The sequence below is a fragment of the Schistocerca serialis genome, chromosome 7, assembly GCF_023864345.2.
Source record: "Schistocerca serialis cubense isolate TAMUIC-IGC-003099 chromosome 7, iqSchSeri2.2, whole genome shotgun sequence".
Lineage (NCBI taxonomy): Eukaryota > Metazoa > Arthropoda > Insecta > Orthoptera > Acrididae > Schistocerca > Schistocerca serialis.
In genome coordinates, this window is record NC_064644.1 from 345,634,697 (window position 1) to 345,656,316 (window position 21,620).

The following is a 21,620-nucleotide window of genomic DNA, read 5'->3' on the forward strand; positions in this document are numbered from 1 at the left end:
TTGAAGCTCTCAGCACCATGCTAGGGTCTCTGTGACATTTAAAAGTAACAGGATGGAGCAAGGTATACTCAGGTGGGTCAACTGGAAGAGCTTTCACTGCAGATGATAGGTCTTATGGTTTGAGTGCTGATGCAGTAGACGAGTACTCCCAAAGCCAGTATCCATAAATCAGTGTCATCATTTTGTTTCTGATTACTTATGTAAACCCTCCAATACTGAGTTTGAAAATGTGGTTTTAGTTGACAGATTTGCTCCTTCAAAATCGATTTTTGCACCCATGTACAAGCTCAGTCATTCTGAAAATGAGCTTGGGTTTTACCTTGTTTTTAAAAACGATGGAGTGACTTTTTGAGCTACAAGGAAGAAGAAGAAATATTAGACAGGGGAAGAAAACATACCAAATCTCCCATATTGAATTAAAGAGAAACCACCACCCTGACGACTAAATTCGGATTCAGAACAGCAGATTTCCAGAGGACGTTCCTGTAAAACAACTGACAAGACCAGAGAATCAATGTCCGACTGGGATAGCTAAAATCAGTCCAGCAAAAAAGTCTTCCAAAATTTGTTTATTGTCTTCCAGAAGTTTTGCCACATGTTAATGTAGCAAGTTTCAACTTGACACAAATTGTAAAAATGCATATTTGTTGTTCATCCATCCATCTATCCAACAATCCAAACCAGTGCCCTATATCTGGCCAGTGCCAGATTCGGAATTGGTGTGGTAGTTCCCCAATGTAGAACTATACCTTTATAGAGAATATTGTTACAGAGGGGTTGGTTGCTGCTCCAAAAGGCATGTTAAGGCTAAGAATCTATGGATCCCTTCTGCTTGCACGTCGTGTAGCTGGAATGGAACCAGCCAAGTATTCACGTGAGTGGATGTGGAAAAACTACTAAAAACCACATCCAGGCTGGCCTGTACACCAGCCCATATAATTAATCCATTAGGCAGATTTGACATGGGGCTGGCACAGCTCCTCATGACCCGGAGGAATGTGCTTTAATGTGCTCAGCTATCCACGCATATAATTGTTTTTCACATCAAGCGCTATAAAATGACGCATTTGTTTACAGCCATGGCTTTAATAGATCATATTGGAATTCTGAACACATGATTGATCCATTAATCTGCAAAAACAGTTAGTGGCATTATTGGCAACCTTTTTAAAAAACTGTCTTTGGAGACTCAAAGAGGAAAACAGCTGTACATTTAATGATAATGCAGTTCAGGCTTGGGCACATGTGAAACCCTTAGCTTGAAATTCAGTTCATAGCAGAAGGATATAATACTCAGAAATAAGCTTGAGAATGTTCATTAGAAATCCGTAGCTACCTTATTAAAGCTGCACCCAGAGATTCCTAATTTCTCCTTCAGAAGTAATTTAAATATCTAAGGAAACATTTCTGATTTATTTTCAGTGCCACGAGGGTGTCTTACCGCTATCACTTAGCTCTGAGTCCACTAGACAACGTTCTATACATATCAGACCCTGAATCTCACCAGATCATACGTGTGAGGAGTGTTGATGATTACTCAGATCCAGAGCATAACTGGGAAACAGCAGTTGGTTCAGGGGAAAGATGTCTTCCGGGAGACGAGGCACACTGTGGTGATGGCGCTCTGGCACGTGATGCAAAGCTGGCATACCCAAAAGGTATGTACAATCCATTTACACTATTCCACGTGATATTGGAAGATTTGTTTACTAAATCAAGTCATTTATAAACAGGTGTTGCTGTATCAGCTGACAATGTTCTATACTTTGCTGATGGAACCAATATCAGGATGGTTGACAGGGATGGAATTGTGACAACAGTCATTGGTGATCACATGCATAAGTCCCACTGGAAACCAATTCCCTGTGAAGGGACATTAAATGTGGAAGAGGTTTGTTGACTTTGTATTATACTGTGTTGGGAATATTTCACCAGATAAGGAATAACTAACATGTAATGAAATTGTGATACAGTGCACTGGACTAAAATTGAGGTATAGTGCACACACGTTATGCACACAGTTTACCAGTCTCTCACAGACAGAGGTATGGAGGGGGGGGGGGGGGGGGGGAGTTTCAAGGAGAGAATGAAGAACAGACAAACGGGGTTTTATATTCACTTCACCAAGCAGCTAAAACAACTTTCATCTAACCAAGCCAAGGTAAAAATTACATTTTAAAACTAACATTATTTGTTATTGTGCTATATGAAGGTGCACATGCTTAGAGAAGATAAAATTAGTGCATTACTGAATTAAGATGGAATATATGCAAGCTTGAAGTTGCAGATTATGGCCCTCTAGTTATGCATCAACATATATAATGTAAATTTGTAAATGGAAAATACATATCTCACTTTCATTATTCCTAATGTTGCTTAGTTTTGTTCTGATGCAACAGTAAAACCTGTGTTATGAATATGATACAAGATTTTGGGTGGACATCATTAAAACAAAGGTATTTCTCATTGCGGAGGGATCTTATGACATTTCAATCACCAACTTTCTCCTTAAAATGCAAAAATATTTTCTTGATCCCAACCTACATGGGAGAAATCATCATCATAATAAAATAAAGGGAGTCGGAGCTCACACAGACAGATACAGGTGTTCGTTTTTTTCCACATACTGATCAAGGGTGGAATAACAGAGAATTATTGTGAAGGTGGTTCAGTGAACCTTCTGCCAGGTACTTCAGTGTGATTTGCTGAGTATTCATGTAGATGTGGATGTAGATGAAAGTCATATATTATTACCATGCTAAATTAAGGTAACAGTTTCTGTTAGTTAGTTACATGTTCTATGCATCATTCTGCACGACAGATTGTATTGATATGGAACAAGTCATTTTTACATTCACATCACAAATTAATTTGTACATACGGTTACATTCTGAACATTTCTAAGGTAAGTGAGACTATCAATTAGGTGCCGTATGAGAGTATATAATAATTAAATACTGATAAACAACAATGGTATTATCTCTCTCTCTCTCTCTCTCTCTCTCTCTCTCTCTCTCTCTCTCTCTCTTTAGCTAGCTATCCATTTATGTTCGCAGTACACGTCCACATTCATGTCTCTGTCTTTCTCCTCCTGAAACCAACATTTCAAACAATAAGCATTAATAGATGCTCTAACCATATTTTGTGTTTATTATGTACTTACCTCTTTTTTGTTTTTTATGTCTAGGTTCATCTTCGTTGGCCCACAGAGCTTGCAATCAATCCTCTTGACAATTCTCTTCACATCATTGATGACCATATGATCCTTCAGTTGGCTCCAGATGGCCGAGTGAAAGTTGTAGCTGGTCGCCCATTGCATTGTCCCTCTCCAGCAGGTGGCTATGACACTGAACTTGCTACACATGCAACCTTGGTAATGCCCCAGAGTATAGCATTTGGACCATCTGGAGACCTTTATGTTGCTGAGAGTGATTCTCAACGAATAAACAGGGTGCGAATCATCGGTACAGATGGAAAAATTTCTCATTATGCTGGAGCAGAATCAAAATGCAATTGCCTAGATAGAGGCTGTGATTGTTTTGAGGAAGATCATTTCCTCGCATCCACTTCGAAGTTCAATACAATTTCTTCTGTCGCAGTTACTCCCGATGGAATATTGCACATATGTGATCAAGCAAACTACAGGATTCGTTCAGTGACAGCAAGTATCCCAGATGCCAGTGTCTCAAGAGAATATGAGATATATTCTCCTGACACTCAAGAGATTTATGTGTTCAATCGCTTCGGTCAGCATATCGCAACCCGCAACATTCTCACAGGAGAAACAAGTTATTTGTTTACATACAATGTAAATACAAGCAATGGGAAACTTAGCACAGTGACAGATGCTGCCGGAAACAAGGTCTTCCTCCTGAGAGACTATTCAAGTCAAGTGAATTCTATTGAAAATACTAAAGGCCAAAAGTGTAGATTGAGAATGTCACGCATGAAAATGCTCCATGAATTAAGCACACCAGACAACTATAATGTTACTTTTGACTATCATGGACCAACAGGTCTTCTTAAGACTAAACTTGATAGCACTGGCCGGAGTTATGTTTACAACTATGATGAATTTGGAAGACTAACTTCTGCTATAACTCCTACAGGAAAAGTTATTAGTTTGTCATTTGATCTCAGTGTGAAAGGAGCAACAGTGAAAGTAACACAAAATAACCGGAAACCAGTTTCAATGTTAATAAAAGGGTCAACAGTTGTTACAAAAGTTGGTAAGTAATTTTTGCATGGATTTTGAATTGTTATGTTTTAAAGAATAGCATACTAATAAAGGAAATTAATTTACTGTATGAGTCCACAATACTGCAAATATTTTCTGAATAAAATCATCTAGATTACTTAATATAAATAGTATAAAAAAATCTATGCCCGAGATCAGCTTCTACTAACTTTTTCTATTCTTATGTAAATAATTTATTTCAATATATAACAATGACTTATTAAAATGATGGCATGTTAATATTCAAACCTTTCAGCACCTGTTGTATTGAAATTGTAGTTCTTACGTTTTTCTTGAAGTCTGAGGATATTTTGTATTTCTCATAATTTTGCACACCATGTGGAATAGTTCTGTTATGGCAGCTCTCCCAAGAATTTCAGTAATTCTCACAGGGTCTTCTGGGGTCTTCTTTCAACTTACATCTTTCAGTGCTCTGTTAAATTATTCCTTCAGTATTCCAGCTCCCAGTTGATCTTCATCTACTTCCTCTTCCCTTTCTGTAATATTTTCTTCAAGTTTATTTCCTTCTGTATAGCTCTTCAGCATATTCCTTCCACCTTTCAGCATTTCCTTCTTTTCTTAGTAATGGTTTGCGATCTGAGCTCTTAATTTTCATGCTGCCACTTCTGTTTTCTCCTAAGGTCTTTCTAATTTTCCTGTAGGTGGCATCTATCTTTCCCCTAATTATGTTGTTTCTGCATCCTTACATTTCTCATCTATCCATTCCTGCTTTGCGCTTCATGTCTATCTAATATTTTAGACTATTATAATCCCTTGTATTGGTTCACATGCCGCATTTTTTATATTTTCTTCTTTTGTCACTTAGATTCAATATCTCATGCATTTTCCATGGATTTTTACTGGCTTTTGTCTTTTTCCTGATTTGATCCTCTGCTGCCTTCACTATTTCAACTACCAAGGCTACCCACATGTACTCTAGTATGTTACTTTACTCTGTTTCAGCCAATCAGTACCTACTGCTTACTTTAAAACTCTCAACAACCTCTGGTACTTTCAACTTATCCAGGTCCCATCTCCTTAATTTTCCACATTTTTGCAGTTTCTTCAGTTTTCATCAGCAGTTCATAGCGATGCTGCCACTTCTGTTTTCTCCAAAGGTCTTCCTAATTTCCCTGTAGGTGGCATCTATCTTTCCCCTAATTATGTGTGTTTCTACATCCTTACATTTCTCATCTATACATTCCTGCTTTGCATTTCGTGTCACACTTTTTTCAGGTGGCGCAGAACATCGAATACTGGTGCTAGCAGATGGCAGTGTCACCAGTACAACACCATGGTCCCCTGCTGTAGCCACAGACACAGTGCCATACCCAGTATTATCTGACATTGATCCTGTTCTCGGTGAAAGCTTTCCTGTTCCTACACACCAGAGAACAGAGCCACAGAGACAGTGCCATACCCAGTATTATCTTACATCTCAGAAGTCCACTTCCCAAACGTTATGCAGTTTAGAATATGGTTCCAGAATATTTGTCTTACCATTATATAATCTATTTGAAACCTTCCTATGTCTACAGGTTTCTTTCATGTGCAACCTTTTTTCATAATTTTAAAACCAAGCATTAATAATGATTAGATAATGCTCTGTGCAGAATTCTACCACGTGGCTTCCTGTTCCATTCCTTTCTTCCAGTCCATGTTCTCTAACGATTTATCCTTCTCTTCCTTTTCCTACTATTGACTTCCAGTCCTACATTACAATTAAGTTTTTGCCTGCCTTAACTATCTGCATAATTCCTTAAGGAACAGTATTACAGTGTGGGACAATCTATGTTATTCTACATTGTATTACTTAAAATATCATGAAAAAATTTATACAAGGCATTTGAGCAAGTCACTGATTCATTTATATTTCTGAAAAGATTAACAATTGTCACACTTTTTTTAGGTGATGCAGAACATCGAATCCTGGTACTAGCAGATGGTAGCGTCGCCAGCACAACACCATGGTCCCATGCTGTAGCCACAGACACAGTGCCATACCCAGTATTATCTGACATTGATCCGGTTCTCGGTGAAAGTTTTCCTGTTCCCGCACGCCAGAGAACAGAGGTTGGTGGAGACCTGGCAAACCGTTTTGAATGGAGATATTTTATGAGACGTGCATCAGGCAGTGGAAAGAGAGCTGGAAGTAGTGGTGGAAGCGGTAGTGGTGGTAAATCAGTAGTGCAGGTTGGACGCAAACTGAGAGTCAATGGAGAGAACCTGTTAACAATGGAATACGATCGTGAAACTGGCACTGTTGCTGTTTTCATGGATGATCGTGTAGAACTGCTGAATGTCACTTATGATCGTACTGCACGCCCTGTTAAATGGGGTTCCAGGTTAGTGCAATAAATTTAACATTTACTGTGCATGTTCCCTATGTTGAGTATGAATTCTTTCCTCAATGTTAAATGTGTATAGTATTCTACCAACAAGAGGTCATTTCAGACACCAGCTCAGTATGAGTATAATAGGAAACAGAATCAGTGGTTGCACATCACTTCTGAAAATTATCTACATTTGTGAAATATAGGGTTCATATGCTGTCTGTGCTGTTCAAGGTTTCCCACATTCACACTGATATAGTTCAATTTCTGTATAACTCCAGCATCCAGCATATGGTAGTAAGTGAATTTAATTCTGTCAAGATGAACATGGGATGTCTCATTATAGTTAATTATTCAATATAATGTTGTACTTTCATATTAGTTAAGACATGGAATGTTACACTGCCACACAAACAAAACAGGTTATAAAATACAAAATGCCAAATCTAACATGTTGTATCTTATAACTGCAGCTGCCAATAAAATTACACAATATTTTTTTATATGCAAATTACCTTGGGTTCAGTTTTGGGATACCTATTGTTATGTAGGCAAAGCACTGTCTGAATACACCTTGTATTCCTCATGTTAATAACATATATGAGTGTCACAACTGAGTTGTACTTAGGAGGCTGCCTTATTCATTTTCTTGTTGTCCTATCCCACAAAAGCTGGTTTACTATGAATTTATGGAATGTAATCTCTTTTGTCTTTTGATGTTTAGGGAAGATGTAATGATTTCTTTTATTTATTTATTTTTTTTTTCCAAACAAATATCTGAACCAAGATCCTTCGACCAGCATTTATTATTTACACTGAAATAGCTTTCATTATTGACAAATAATTATCTTATAGATTCCATGTGAGGGAAGGGGCTAATGATATTCTTTCACAGTCATGATCAACATGTTTTTGCCAATTCAGTATGGTACTGATGTTAACTCTATATGGTAGATAAAAAATAAAATTCTGAAAGGGTTCTTTTGTTTTATATGGGATTGTGTTTCACAGGTAGTATGTTTTATAAGGAAATGTGTTCAAAATTTGGCATTTCTGTTTCACATCACTAAGGAAGAACAACATCCAAACTGGTTTTCTATATTTCTTTTAAAGAACCTAAATTGTTGTCAGATAATTATTTAAAGAATAAGAGAGCAGATCCTTTCCAACCTCTTGTCAAAAGTTCAACAGCCTATAAAACTGATTTTTCTGTGGAGATTTCCACAGTACATTATTTATACAAGATGCATCTAGAAAGTAATATATGTTTGTGCATTGTATAAAAACATTATGTGCAACCATTATTTATGCTTAAATTGATAGTCAGCTATCAGTGTGTTACATTCAAACAATGGAAAATAAGGGATACACACAAAATTCAAGCTTTCGCAACCAATGGTTGCTTCGTCAGGAAAGAGGGAAGGAGAGGGAAAGACGAAAGGATGTGGGTTTTAAGGGAGAGGGTAAGGAGTCATTCCAATCCCGGGAGCGGAAAGACTCACCTTAGGGGGAAAAAAGGACAGGTATACACTCGCACACACACACATATCCATCCACACATATACAGACACAAGCAGACATATTCAAACGCAAAGAGTTTGGGCAGAGATGTCAGTTGGGGCGGAAGTGCAGAGGCAAAGATGTTGTTGAATGACAGGTGAGGTATGAGTGGCGGCAACTTGAAATTAGCGGAGATTGAGGCCTGGTGGATAACGGGAAGAGAGGATATATTGAAGGGCAAGTTCCCATCTCCGGAGTTAGGATAGGTTGGTGTTGGTGGGAAGTATCCAGATAACCCGGACGGTGTAACACTGTGCCAAGATGTGCTGGCCGTGCACCAAGGCATGTTTAGCCACAGGGTGATCCTCATTACCAACAAACACTGTCTGCCTGTGTCCATTCATGCGAATGGACAGTTTGTTGCTGGTCATTCCCAAATAGAATGCGTCACAGTGTAGGCAGGTCAGTTGGTAAATCATGTGGGTGCTTTCACACGTGGCTCTGCCTTTGATCGTGTACACCTTCCGGGTTACAGGACTGGAGTAGGTGGTGGTGGGAAGGTGCATGGGACAGGTTTTACACCGGGGGCGGTTACATGGGTAGGAGCCAGAGGGTAGGGAAGGTGGTTTGGGGATTTCATAGGGATGAACTAAGAGGTTACGACGGTTAGGCGGACGGCGGAAAGACACTCTTGGTGGAGTGGGGAGGATTTCATGAAGGATGGATCTCATTTCAGGGCAGGATTTGAGGAAGTCGTATCCCTGCTGGAGAGCCACATTCAGAGTCTGATCCAGTCCCGGAAAGTATCCTGTCACAAGTGGGGCACTTTTGTGGTTCTTCTGTGGGAGGTTCTGGGTTTGAGGGGATGAGGAAGTGGCTCTGGTTATTTGCTTCTGTACTAGGTCGGGAGGGTAGTTGCGGGATGCGAAAGCTGTTATCAGGTTGTTGGTGTAATGGTTCAGGGATTCCGGACTGGAGCAGATTCGTTTGCCACGAAGACCTAGGCTGTAGGGAAGGGACCGTTTGATGTGGAATGGGTGGCAGCTGTCATAATGGAGGTACTGTTGCTTGTTGGTGGGTTTGATGTGGACAGACGTGTGAAGCTGGCCATTGGACAAATGGAGGTCAACATCAAGGAAAGTGGCATGGGATTTGGAATAGGACCAGGTGAATCTGATGGAACCAAAGGAGTTGAGGTTGGAGAGGAAATTCTGGAGTTCTTCTTCACTGTGAGTCCAGATCATGAAGATGTCATCAATAAATCTGTACCAAACTTTGGGTTGGGAGGCCTGGGTAACCAAGAAGGCTTCCTCTAAGCGACCCATGAATAGGTTGGCGTATGAGGGAGCCATCCTGGTACCCATGGCTGTTCCCTTTAATTGTTGGTATGTCTGGCCTTCAAAAGTGAAGAAGTTGTGGGTCAGGATGAAGCTGGCTAAGGTAATGAGGAAAGAGGTTTTAGGTAGGGTGGCAGGCGATCGGCATGAAAGGAAGTGCGCCATCGCAGCAAGGCCCTGGACGTGCGGAATATTTGTGTATAAGGAAGTGGCATCAATGGTTACAAGGATGGTTTCCGGGGGTAACAGATTGGGTAAGGATTCCAGGCATTCGAGAAAGTGGTTGGTGTTTTTGATGAAGGATGGGAGACTGCATGTAATGGGTTGAAGGTGTTGATCTACGTAGGCAGAGATACGTTCTGTGGGGGCTTGGTAACCAGCTACAATGGGGCGGCCGGGATGATTGGGTTTGTGAATTTTAGGAAGAAGGTAGAAGGTAGGGGTGCGGGGTGTCAGTGGGGTCAGGAGGTTGATGGAGTCAGGTGAAAGGTTTTGTAGGGGGCCTAAGGTTCTGAGGATTCCTTGAAGCTCCGCCTGGACATCAGGAATGGGATTACCTTGGCAAACTTTGTATGTGGTGTTGTCTGAAAGCTGACGCAGTCCCTCAGCCACATACTCCCGACGATCAAGTACCACGGTAGTGGAACCCTTGTCCGCCAGAAGAATGACGATGGATCGGTCAGCCTTTAGATCACGGATACCCTGGGCTTCAGCAGTGGTGATGTTGGGAGTGGGCTTAAGGTTTTTTAAGAAGGATTGAGAGGCAAGGCTGGAAGTCAGAAATTCCTGGAAGGTTTGGAGAGGGTGATTTTGAGGAAGTGGAGGTGGGTCCCGCTGTGACGGAGGACGGAACTGCTCCAGGCAGGGTTCAATTTGGATGGTCTCTTGGGAAGTTGGATCATTAGGAGTAGGATTAGGATCATTTTTCTTAGTGGCAAAGTGATATTTCCAGCAGAGAGTATGAGTGTAGGACAGTAAATCTTTGAAGAGGGCTGTTTGGTTGAATCTGGGAGTGGGGCTGAAGATGAGGCCTTTGGATAGGACAGAGGTTGTGTATGTGCGGATGGATATGTGTGTGTATGCAAGTGTATACCTGTCCTTTTTTCCTCCTAAGGTAAGTCTTTCCACTCCCGGGATTGGAATGACTCCTTACCCTCTCCCTTAAAACCCACATCCTTTCGTCTTTCCCTCTCCTTCCCTCTTTCCTGATGAGACAACAGTTTGTTGCGAAAGCTTGAATTTCATGTGTTTGTTTGTGTGTCTATCGACCTGCCAGCACTTTCGTTCGGTAAGTCACATCATCTGTGTTTTTAGATATATTTTTCCCACGTGGAATGTTGAATGAAATGCCAAATTTATTTAATGAATACATGAAGAATTATTGTATTTCAAGTAATTGTTGTTATTATTGACTTCAGTGAACACATTTGGCATATTTCATACACCAGTGCTCATGCAATTGTTAGTCTTCTCCAGAACAGGAAAATTTATTCTAAACTGTTTGCTCACAAGATTGTAGATCAACCAAGAAAGAAGCATATTCGTGCGACATCAAAGTTTTTGGAACAGTACCATAAGGACACAACTTTTTGAAAGTAATAAACTTGCATTTTCTTATACCACACCTCACCGTAATTGGAGTGTTACAGACCTAACTAAATAAGTTTAAGACAGAAGCACCATTTTGAAGGCTAGTGGCATGTGGCTTGTGATTGACAAACAGCCCACTGAGTGTTTTCATTCTTCATAAGTCATCAAAGCCAGGTGATGGAATTTAGGAAAGGTAGGACTCGAATGCCTGTCCAATCATCGTGCTTTGCGTTTTCTGTCAGTCACTTTCAGCCATCATCAGGATGATCCATTAAATTATCCATGGCTACCTTCATTTTTAAAACAGTTCTTTTTGTAATATGACAGGTGCCTTGAATTTACATAGGTCTCTTTATAAATAGGTACTGTCAAAATTGTTTAATTAAAAATCACTAGTTTGCATTAATTGTAAAATTGTTACTTCTTTCAATATCCCCTTATACACTTCAGATTTATGAAGCATGATTGCAAAAATTTACTGTCATTATAGAATCAGCAATGAGCAAGAGCAGTGAGGGTCAGTATAGTAACAACAGTTTCTCTTCCTCATTACTGTGTAGTAATGTTAGGGATTTATCTTCCAAAATGTAGACACTCTTTGATAGTCAATATGAAAGGAACAAAGTAAAATATCGTTACAATCCTTGCATGGGGGATGAAGATTATTTTATGCGTTTAAAGTGACCCCCATTAGCAGCTAGATAACTTTGATGTGCTGAACTGTTGACTGAACTATGGCTGTCAGTGGTGCCGGTGTGATAGCCACACAGGATGCCTTGATGGTTTGTTGTATCTTGTTTAGTGTAGCTGGCTTCTGTTAGTAAACTTCATTTTTCATGGCCCTCCATAGGTAGAAGTCAAGAAGCGTAGGGTCTGGAGACTGTGGTGGGTATTCAACAGTCCCTCTTTGACTTGTACATCACTCTGGTAGATTTTCATCCACGTAGGCTCTGACATCTCTATGGTAATGAGGCAGGGCATCATCTTGTTGTAGGTAAAATCTTTTATTTCCAAACACCTCTCAGAAGGCAGGTAAAATCGATGTTTTCAGCATATGAAGATACATCTCACCAGTTACGGTACCTTTAAAGAAGAATGGGCAAGTCAAACTGCATGATAACAAACCACACCACACATTAGCACTTGGTAGATTAACATGTTTGTCCACATGAATGTGAGGATTTTCAAGAGCCCAGTATATGCAATTGTGGCTGTTTGCAGTACTGTTCAGTTTGAATTGCATCTCGTCAGATCAGATAACCATCCAGCTGCAAAGGGGCTGGTGACCACAGATGTTAAGTCCCATAGTGTTCAGAGCCATTCGAAGTTTTAGCCATCCCTGCAAACTGTTCATCCTCGCGAAGTGTGCCTTCAAACTACTCGCAGTACTAGATCCTTCAATACGGGTTGTCCTCATTCATAGTGTGAAGCCATCTTGGAATGTACACTTTCCACTTTGCAGCCTTTATAAGTCATTGTAGGCTTGATTGACTTACCCCACTTTCATGTGCACCCTGCTTCACAGATTTTTGAGGTGATCCAGTAAAATGTTGCAACACAGCAGTGCAGGAAGCTGGACTTTTTGATGTTTTTGGTCAGCCAGACATTTCCTTACGCACATCCTGAACGGTACCTTTGGCTTCAAATTTATCCTGAATATGATGAATTGTACATGTTGTTGGTTGAGTTCTGTATACATTATGCCACTTAAAGGTTGTACCTCCATCATGTTTTCCCGACTTCCAGTACCACTTCAATACGATGGCCCGGTATTGCCCAAATGACAATCTTACATCATTCATTGCTGCTCTGTCATCTGCTGGAAATTGCACGTCAAGATCTTTGGAGAAAAGAATGGGCTACACTACCACACAAATATGTCTTCTGGTCCAAAGACATTAACTATCAAAGAGTGTCTACATTTTTCTGGACCCCTCTGTATTTTCTAATCTCTTTTGCTAACCTTTTCAGCCGCTTTCTTCCTAAATAAACTCATTACTTCAGTCGCAGTCACCCAAAAATATGCTAATGCAAGAATAAAACATACCAACATATTAAAAAAAACACTAAATTTTTTGCAGGAATGGGATATTTGCTGGTGTCGAACTTGAGTATGACAGATTTAGTCGCCTTACAAGCTGGAGATGGGGAGAACTCAACGAAAGTTACGCATTTGACAGAGCTGGGCGTCTCAATCAAATTCGTTATGGTGATGGATCATCAATGATTTACGCATTCAAGGATATGTTTAGCAGCCTGGTATGGAAACTGAGTTACTTGTTTTTTATGTATTTCACAAAGAGCTTAAAAATTTTAATGTGATATATATAAAGTAATAAAAAAAAGATATAAAATTTGCATTACATAATTATACACTATTATAAATTTACTAAATATATAATTAATCTGTTTTCATTTTCTTCACAGCCACTGAAAGTCACAACACCACGAGGAAGTGACTACTTGCTGCAGTATGATGAAGCCGGAGCACTGCAATCACTTACAACACCCAGAGGCCATATCCATGCCTTTTCTTTACAGACATCCCTTGGATTCTTCAAATATCAGTATTTCTCACCAATGAATCGGCACCCATATGAAATTTTATACAATGATGATGGCCAGATTCTAGCAAAAGTTTACCCACATCAGTCTGGTAAAGTTGCCTATGTGTACGATCAGAGCGGCAAACTTGAAACAGTTCTTGCAGGTCTGTCATCTATCCATTACAATTACCAAGAAACTACGAGTTTGGTGAAAAGTATTGACATTGTGGAACCAAACTTTGAACTGAAACAAGAATATCGCTACCATGCTGGAATTTTGAAAGATGAAAGACTTAAATTTGGCAGTAAAAGTGGACTGGACAATGCACATTTTCGTTATCAATATGATGGCAATGCAAGAATATCAGGCATTGATGTTGAAATAAATGGAAAAGAGCTTCCACAGTTGAGATTGAAATACAATCAAAATTTGGGCATGCTTGAAGGAGTGACAGATCTGCGTATTTACAGGAACACTTTCAATCGCTCTGTGATGCAGGATACAAGTAAACAGTTTTTCAGCATCACTGATTATGACAATCATGGAAGGATAAAGTCAATACTTATAAACATTAAAACATTTGATGTTTACAGAATGGAACTAGAGTATGACAACCGGAACAGGATTAAGGCACAAAAATTTACAATTGGGCGAGTTACTATCACAGACAAAGTTACTTACAACGCAGATGGACATGTAATGGAAGTTGTAGGTGACAGTAACTGGAAATATGTTTATGATGAAAATGGCAATGTTATTGGTGTAATTGAACAAGGAGAAAAGATCTCACTTGGTTATGACAGTGGAGACAGAGTTGTGCAGTATGGCGATGTTGAATTCAACAGCTATGATGGTCGAGGATTTGTTGTGAGGAGAGGGGAACAGAAATATCGCTATAATTCACGAGCCCAATTAATTCACGCGTTTGAAAGAGATAAATTTCAAACATGGTACTTTTATGACGATAGAGGAAGAATGGTGTCTTGGCATGACGAACGAGGCAATGTTACTCAGTATTTCTATGCAAATCCAAGCACACCAGATCTAATTTCTCATGTTCATTTTCCGAAATCTGGACGCACATTCAGATTACTTTATGATGAACGGCAAATTCTAATAACCGTTGAAACATCAGAACAGCGCTTTTATGTTGCTTCTGATCAAAATGGTTCTCCTCTAGCACTGTATGACACAAATGGAAACATAATTAAGGAAATTAGACGTACACCATTTGGAAAAGTAACCAAGGATTCAAATCCAGACTTCTACCTTCCTGTAGACTTCCATGGTGGCCTTTTTGACCCAAATACTGGTCTTGTGTACATAAAGAAGAGACTTTATGATCCAGTTGTTGGCCAGTGGATGACTCCAGCGTGGGAAGAAATGGCAAACCAACTCACAACACCAACTGATATTTTCATCTACAGGTTTAACAACAATGACCCGATTAATCCCAGGCATGTCATCAATTACATGACAGGTAAGTGACAATGCAATTTATTTATTAATTTATTAGTTTTCTCAACTGAATTTTCCTTTGATTCAAAACAATTACTAATGCACTAGTAAATAAAGTTTCGATAATTCCCTGGAATAAAATCGGAAAAGAAATCTAGCATTATGCTTAACTAATGTGTAGCTACAATAATGAGATCCATAATTTATTTAAAAAATCCTAACTTGCTTAGCAAGTTGTGCAGTAATCAGATATTAGGAAACAATGAACCGGAAAACAAACTTGACACCTTAGATATGCAGACTACCATAAAACAAATGTACTGTTACATTCTTAGAGTGTAGTTGCAGCAATACGTGCAGTTTTTTGTTATCTATAGTAAGTTTTTCAGAAATAAAACTACATAGGTTTAGAAGTTGCAACAAGCCCATCATTCATGTACAAGCTATTTAATATCGGCACACACACATGTATCTGTTGATTCATATGAAACTGTTTCATTAGTTTACAATATATTTCCCATATTGATTCCTGATATGGATGTTTTACTTCCAGTGAAAGCTGTAACTGCATAACAAAATGTTTTACAAAACAATTTCTGTTGCCTTATAATCGAAAACTGGTTGTCATGTAGAACCTCCTTACTCTTTCCCCTAAAAAAGTAAAGTAAAATAAAATAAGAAATAAAGTTAAGTAATAATTGTTATGGTTTTTTTATTTTTTCTTTACTAGATCTAATTGTTATTACTGATGTAAAAAAATATTTAATTAGTTTTTATTAGTTGTTAAAATAAAAACTATATTCCAAAATACTTTTTATTTTCAGATCTTCCAAGTTGGTTAAAACTTTATGGTTACGACATCGACAGTATGCTTGGATCATCCTACACAGCTCGCACAGTATACCAACCACAAGCAATGGTCACTTCACGCCAACTGTCCCCTGAATTTGGTGTAATGTCTGGATTGCAATGCATTGTGGACAGAGTGAACGAAAAATTCCGGGACTTAGGTTTTGTTCCCAAGCCACTGCTGAAAATGGAGCCAAAGACAAGAAACTTACTCCCAAGAGTAGCGTACAGAAGAGCTGTGTTTGGAGAAGGTGTTCTCATCTCTCGTGTGTCGGGTCGTGCTATTGTCAGTGTTGTTGAAGGCGTCAATAGCGTTGTGCAGGATGTTGTGACATCAGTTTTCAACAATTCTTACTTTCTTGATCTGCATTTCAGTCTTCATGATCAAGATGTGTTTTATTTTGTCAAAGACAATATCTTGAAGATAAGAGATGACCAAGAAGAACTGCGAAGGTTAGGTGGTATGTTCAATATCTCAGCACATGAATCAGCAGAACATGGTACTAGTGGCACTAAGGAACTGAGACTTCACAATCCTGATGCTGCAGTCTTTATTAGGTATGGTGCAGATCCAGAACAAGAAAGACATCGAATACTGAAACATGCCCATAAGAGAGCTGTGGAGAGAGCATGGGAACTAGAGAAACAACTTGTTGCTGCCGGCTTCCAGGGTCGTGGTGATTGGACTGAAGAAGAAAAGGAAGATTTAGTACTGCATGGACGAGTGGATGGCTATGAGGGGGTTGATATTCATAGTGTACACCGCTACCCACAACTTGCTGATGATCCTGGAAATGTAGCTTTCCGTCGAGATACAAAACGTAAACGACGGAAGAGTGGAAATCGCAGGTTACGCTGGCACAGGCATGACTCGTGATGCACAAAATATCCACAATCATCAATTCCTTTAAACATCGGCACTTAATGCTTGGTGTTATGACCACCAGTCTTGAAAGTCAGACAACACAAACAGACACTCTACATCTTAAGTCACAAGTGAAAGGGTCTGTCTTTTTTTTTTTTTTTTTTTTTTTCAGTTTGTTTACAATAATACATTAGTTTGGAAGCCAGTAGTGCAGTGGTACATTTATTTTGTTCCAACTTGAAGATTCATCAAACTACTGCAGTTATGTGAAACCCCTTGCTACCTGCCCCCCCCCCCCCCCCCCCCCAATCGTACCTTGCATCTTATTGGGATGGTCAAGTAAAAAATCCATGACAGTGACCACAAGCTGATCCCCCTGAAAAACTCTAATATCACAAAACTTTTGTAGTGCCAGGATAGAAAATACAAACTCATCCACGAAGATGTTAATTATACACCCATTTAAGAAAAAATGACCTTTCGTAATGCCACAAGTAATTGGGACACTTAATAAAGCTGAGGTCAGTTATTACCATACTTGAAAATTTTGTCCATATTTTCCATATTCAACCACTAGTCATTTCACAGTTCACTTTTTGTAACCAACAGGCATTATGATCAAACTTTAATTGTTGCTAAATGAATAGCTTAGGACTAAGCAGACACTGTTGAATAGCATGTGTGTGAATTTCACAGAAGTAATATGTATTTTTAAATAAGGCTGTTGATGATTTTGTGTGCAAGAACTTTAATATGTGCGACACATGGAGTATAATGGTATTCAAATCACGTTAGAAAAAAAGCAATATTCCATGTATGACTGAAAAACAAATAATTGTACAGACTGGAAGGAACATTTTTTGAGACTGTAAATATGTTAAAGTTATTTTTTATTTATGGACATGGTGGACATTTTAACACCATTATTGCATTTTTATGAGCCCTTTTCTTGCAGATCACGGCATACTAAACATTAAATAATTTGGAATCTCACAATGGCAATTGTTAATCGCATTTTTTAAAAAAATGAATGTATAGGCCTACAACATTAACACAATTAAGAAGACTGGTTAAGAGTGATTTTATGTAAGGTGAAAGTGTTTCGTACTTATGCAGGCTGGATTGCAAAAGCAGGAATCACTGTGTCTTGTGGTGTAAAATAAATATTATGCTGACATGCAGAAACAGGGTAGATGTTGATGCAGGAGGAACAAAATTAAATGTGGTGCAAAATATAAACACTGTGAGTTCCTCAAATATGCATAAATTGTCTGCAAGATTTAACACAACATGACGTGCAATGAGAATACTTCAGGCATGTACATTTGATAGCAAGCTGTTAATAGTGAGGTTGTGGAATATATCCACATACAAAGACTTCAAGGAAGAAAGTGGAACTGTTCCTCATTGTGCTTATGTCTCTGCAATATATAGACAACGGAAACTTTCAGTGTCTGTGATTTTTTGCATTGCACTAGAAATATTGTAGAATTGACTCAACTGCAAAATTTCATAGTGAGACATTGTTTTCCTTGAATGGTTTCCTCAGTGCTGTTAAAGTTGTTTTTGTTGTAAGGAGGAAATAATGCTGGCATTTGTCTAGCCGCAACAGTGACATTTAGGTTACAGAGCTTGTATGTGCTCTAGTATGAATATGAAGAGGCTTAAGCCTTTTATTTTCTACTGTGTATCCATAAAAGCTTCTGCCTTTGGTGCTTAATAATGTGACAGATATGTCTCTTATTGTCATTTCAGTGAATTTTTATCACTGTTTTAATGTGAAATTAATTAATAAATCTTATATGCTAATGTTTTCTTGTAAGTGAAATTTTCGAAAGTTTTCATTTAATGTGTATTATAAAAAATTATATGTACCTTTCATTGTAGATGTTTGATTACGAATTTTTATTTGTCACTTTATGCCCCTATATTTTATTTTTTTAAATGTATCACACTATAATTGTTTGTCAAAAGCAAAACTATATATATACATATGTAATGTTCTGTACAGTCACATGCATGCCCTTTGATTCTCATATGTAAATATATAAAGAAGAGCGCGTGAAGAGTGTGGCGCTTTATGCCATGGTGAAGACAAGATATTTTTTCAGAGGTTTTTACCTGACTAAGAAGGAAGCAATACTTAATAACTTGTAAGTCTCATTTATAAAAACTGTGCAATTCTTATTATGTAACAGGCATCCGAGACAATGCACAAAGGCCTTGGACTGCAACAATAGAAGGCCTGTGAGTGGGTCCACGGATTCCTTTGTCTTTAGAACTGTTTATTACTAAGCAGAAATGGGATACTGATTCCTACCCAATGTTGTACTTGTTTGGCCTATGCCCTTGTGTATAGGAAAAGTAATAGCTGAGTGTACTGTATGTTCACTTGGACAAATCTGCATACTAACTGTACATAGACCTTATTATTAATTAAAAAGATGAAAGAAATTTAAACAGTTGACTTGAAAATAATTCCTCCATCTCCTTGGTGTTTTATTTTCTAACAGGTCATGAAGACTGATGACAGAACAGTGAACTACATTTATCCACATCAAATTTCTGTTCTGAAGAAGCAAACTAAAACATTTATCTCCATCAAATTTCTGTTCTGAAGAAGCAAATTAAAACATTTATCTCTGTCAAATTTCTGTTCTATACCAGCACATAAAAAACTATTCCATCTTATCCTACACTTCTACATCTACATCCATACTCTGCAAGCCACCTGACGGTGTGTGGCGGAGGGTCGTAACTGCACAGTCCTCCCACCCCTCTTACACATGACAATTAATAGAGCATGATCTGAATAACTGAAAACAAACAAACTAAACTTTCTGCCAGACTCTGTTTTCATTAAATGCTCATGCCATACAGTTATTCAGTTAATAGAAAAGGAAATTGCTACATTATTAAGAAGTCACACATTTAGAATAAAACCAAACTTGTATAGAAATAATGATGATAAATGTAAATCAATAACATGACTTTGCAAGAGTATCACTGAATGTTATTATAGTATCAATGGTATAAATAACAGGATAAAGACAAAACTGTGCATTTTGAAAATGAAAATTTATTTTCCTTGACACTATCAAGATGGACTATGTGGCCTAGAAGCCATTGCTTTGGTCAGGCTGCATGCACTAACGTCTATAAGGGGCAATCAAAAAGTCGAGAACATTGCTGCAGCATATATGCAACATAGTCTGACTCTATTGTGGATAGATAAGCACCAATATGTAGGCATGGGGCTAGTGTGACATTCATGTCTTTCTGACATCCATGTGGTAAATACAGAAACGTGAACTATGGCGGTGTTGTTATCAAATGCATCCAAACAGGAACACTGTGCTGTTATTTTTTTTCTTGACTGCTGAAGGACAGACACTGGTAAACATCCATTGAAGAATGTGTGTGAAGCAGCATGTCTGTCAAAAACCGCCGTTGTGGAAAGGCGCACCAAGTTCCATGCTGGTCACAGTTTGACATAAGACGCCCGTCGATCTGGGAAGGCACCCTCACACATTATGGATGCTTGAGCACCTGCCCTAGAGTCCTGATCTCTCTCCATGTGATTAACATGCCTTTGGCTTCCTAAAAAAGGCACTGAAGGGTATACAATTTCTGTCACGGAGAGGATGTGCAGCAGGCACTTCTTCACACGCTGGACACGGCATTTTACCGAACAGTTGTCTTCACCTTGGTGTGTCACTGGGATGATTGCCTTAATGATCAGGACGATTTTGCCTGATTGGCATACCTATTCTGGACTGTGCTATCTTCAAATAGAAACTTTTTATCCCTCCTTATACATACAGAAGATATCTTACATAGCATAGACTGATTCAGCTATATACACTACAAGTAAATATAGTGACAGGAAATTCTCTACAGAAGAAAAAAGTAATCTGAGGATAATCAACCACTCGTCATAAGGAAGCAGTATGAAACTACAGTGTAGAAAGAAGTAGAGAGATTCTTTTGAGGGATAATGATGAAAAAAATCAGCACTTTCTAGGAATTAACAAAAGTTATTTGATACCACTTTGCCAACTCACAACAAAACTGTCATCCTTCAATCTAACATAGACATTGGGCTACACTACAGATCAGTATATCATCACATCAAAGATTCTGTAATCATGTTTGTTTCCTTTGCCAACTCATAACCAAATTGTCACCTTCTAACCTACACTAGTCGTTGGGGTACACTACATTTCAGTCTGCAACCACAACCTACATGTCAAAAACTAATATAAATGTAGAAGAAATGTCTGTGTTCCAGTCTCTTTCTGTTTGCGCACTGTGATGTCACATGCCACATCATCATAAGGTTATGGGATAAAGCCAACATCTGGTGTTGGTAGGTTCAGTTGACCCCTCAACATCTCAGTTGTTTTGTGGTAAATGTTGCCTGTCAAGCAATTTTTTGCATTATCTGACAAAGGCTGACACATTTACTGTTTTGTAATATCAAACAATATTACTATATCCTAGGATTTTCTGGAATATACAGGAAGTGTGCACAGAAACAGCTACACGAAAAATCCGTGCAATATGCACATTTATCTATGCATAAAAGCTGACTTCAATATTTTCCTTTGTGTGAGACCAAATGTACAAGATTCATGTGCTGATTTGAAGTTTTAGATTTGCACATTTTACTGTTCCCATTGCCTCTGCACAATCTTTCATTTGATCGTGTCAGTTCTCATTTGTTTTGTGATATGTTGCAAAATTTTGAACATTTGTGAGTGCCGTGATAGTCATTTGTAGGCTTGAACTTAATTGTGCTCTTTTAAAATATATGAGGACAGTAGGCTTGTCCTTGTACAAAACAGTCATTCTCTTATTTCATTGTAGAATTATGTGAGAAATAGAATTTTTTGAGAATTTTC

The 21,620-nt window shown here is 38.6% G+C and overlaps 1 protein-coding gene across 1 annotated transcript in view; it reads left to right on the forward strand.

The window, feature by feature from the left end:
* LOC126413074 (teneurin-m) overlaps positions 1-19,176 on the forward strand; it is a 118,743-nt gene extending 99,567 nt beyond the window's left edge. The window contains exons 18-24 of the mRNA XM_050082971.1: positions 1,423-1,658; positions 1,734-1,891; positions 3,188-4,229; positions 6,147-6,582; positions 13,079-13,256; positions 13,425-15,024; positions 15,827-19,176. Of these exons, the coding sequence (XP_049938928.1) occupies positions 1,423-1,658; positions 1,734-1,891; positions 3,188-4,229; positions 6,147-6,582; positions 13,079-13,256; positions 13,425-15,024; positions 15,827-16,728 (4,552 nt within the window). The 3' untranslated portion in view covers positions 16,729-19,176. The remainder of the gene's footprint in view (positions 1-1,422; positions 1,659-1,733; positions 1,892-3,187; positions 4,230-6,146; positions 6,583-13,078; positions 13,257-13,424; positions 15,025-15,826) is intronic.
* Positions 19,177-21,620: the final 2,444 nt, after the last annotated feature.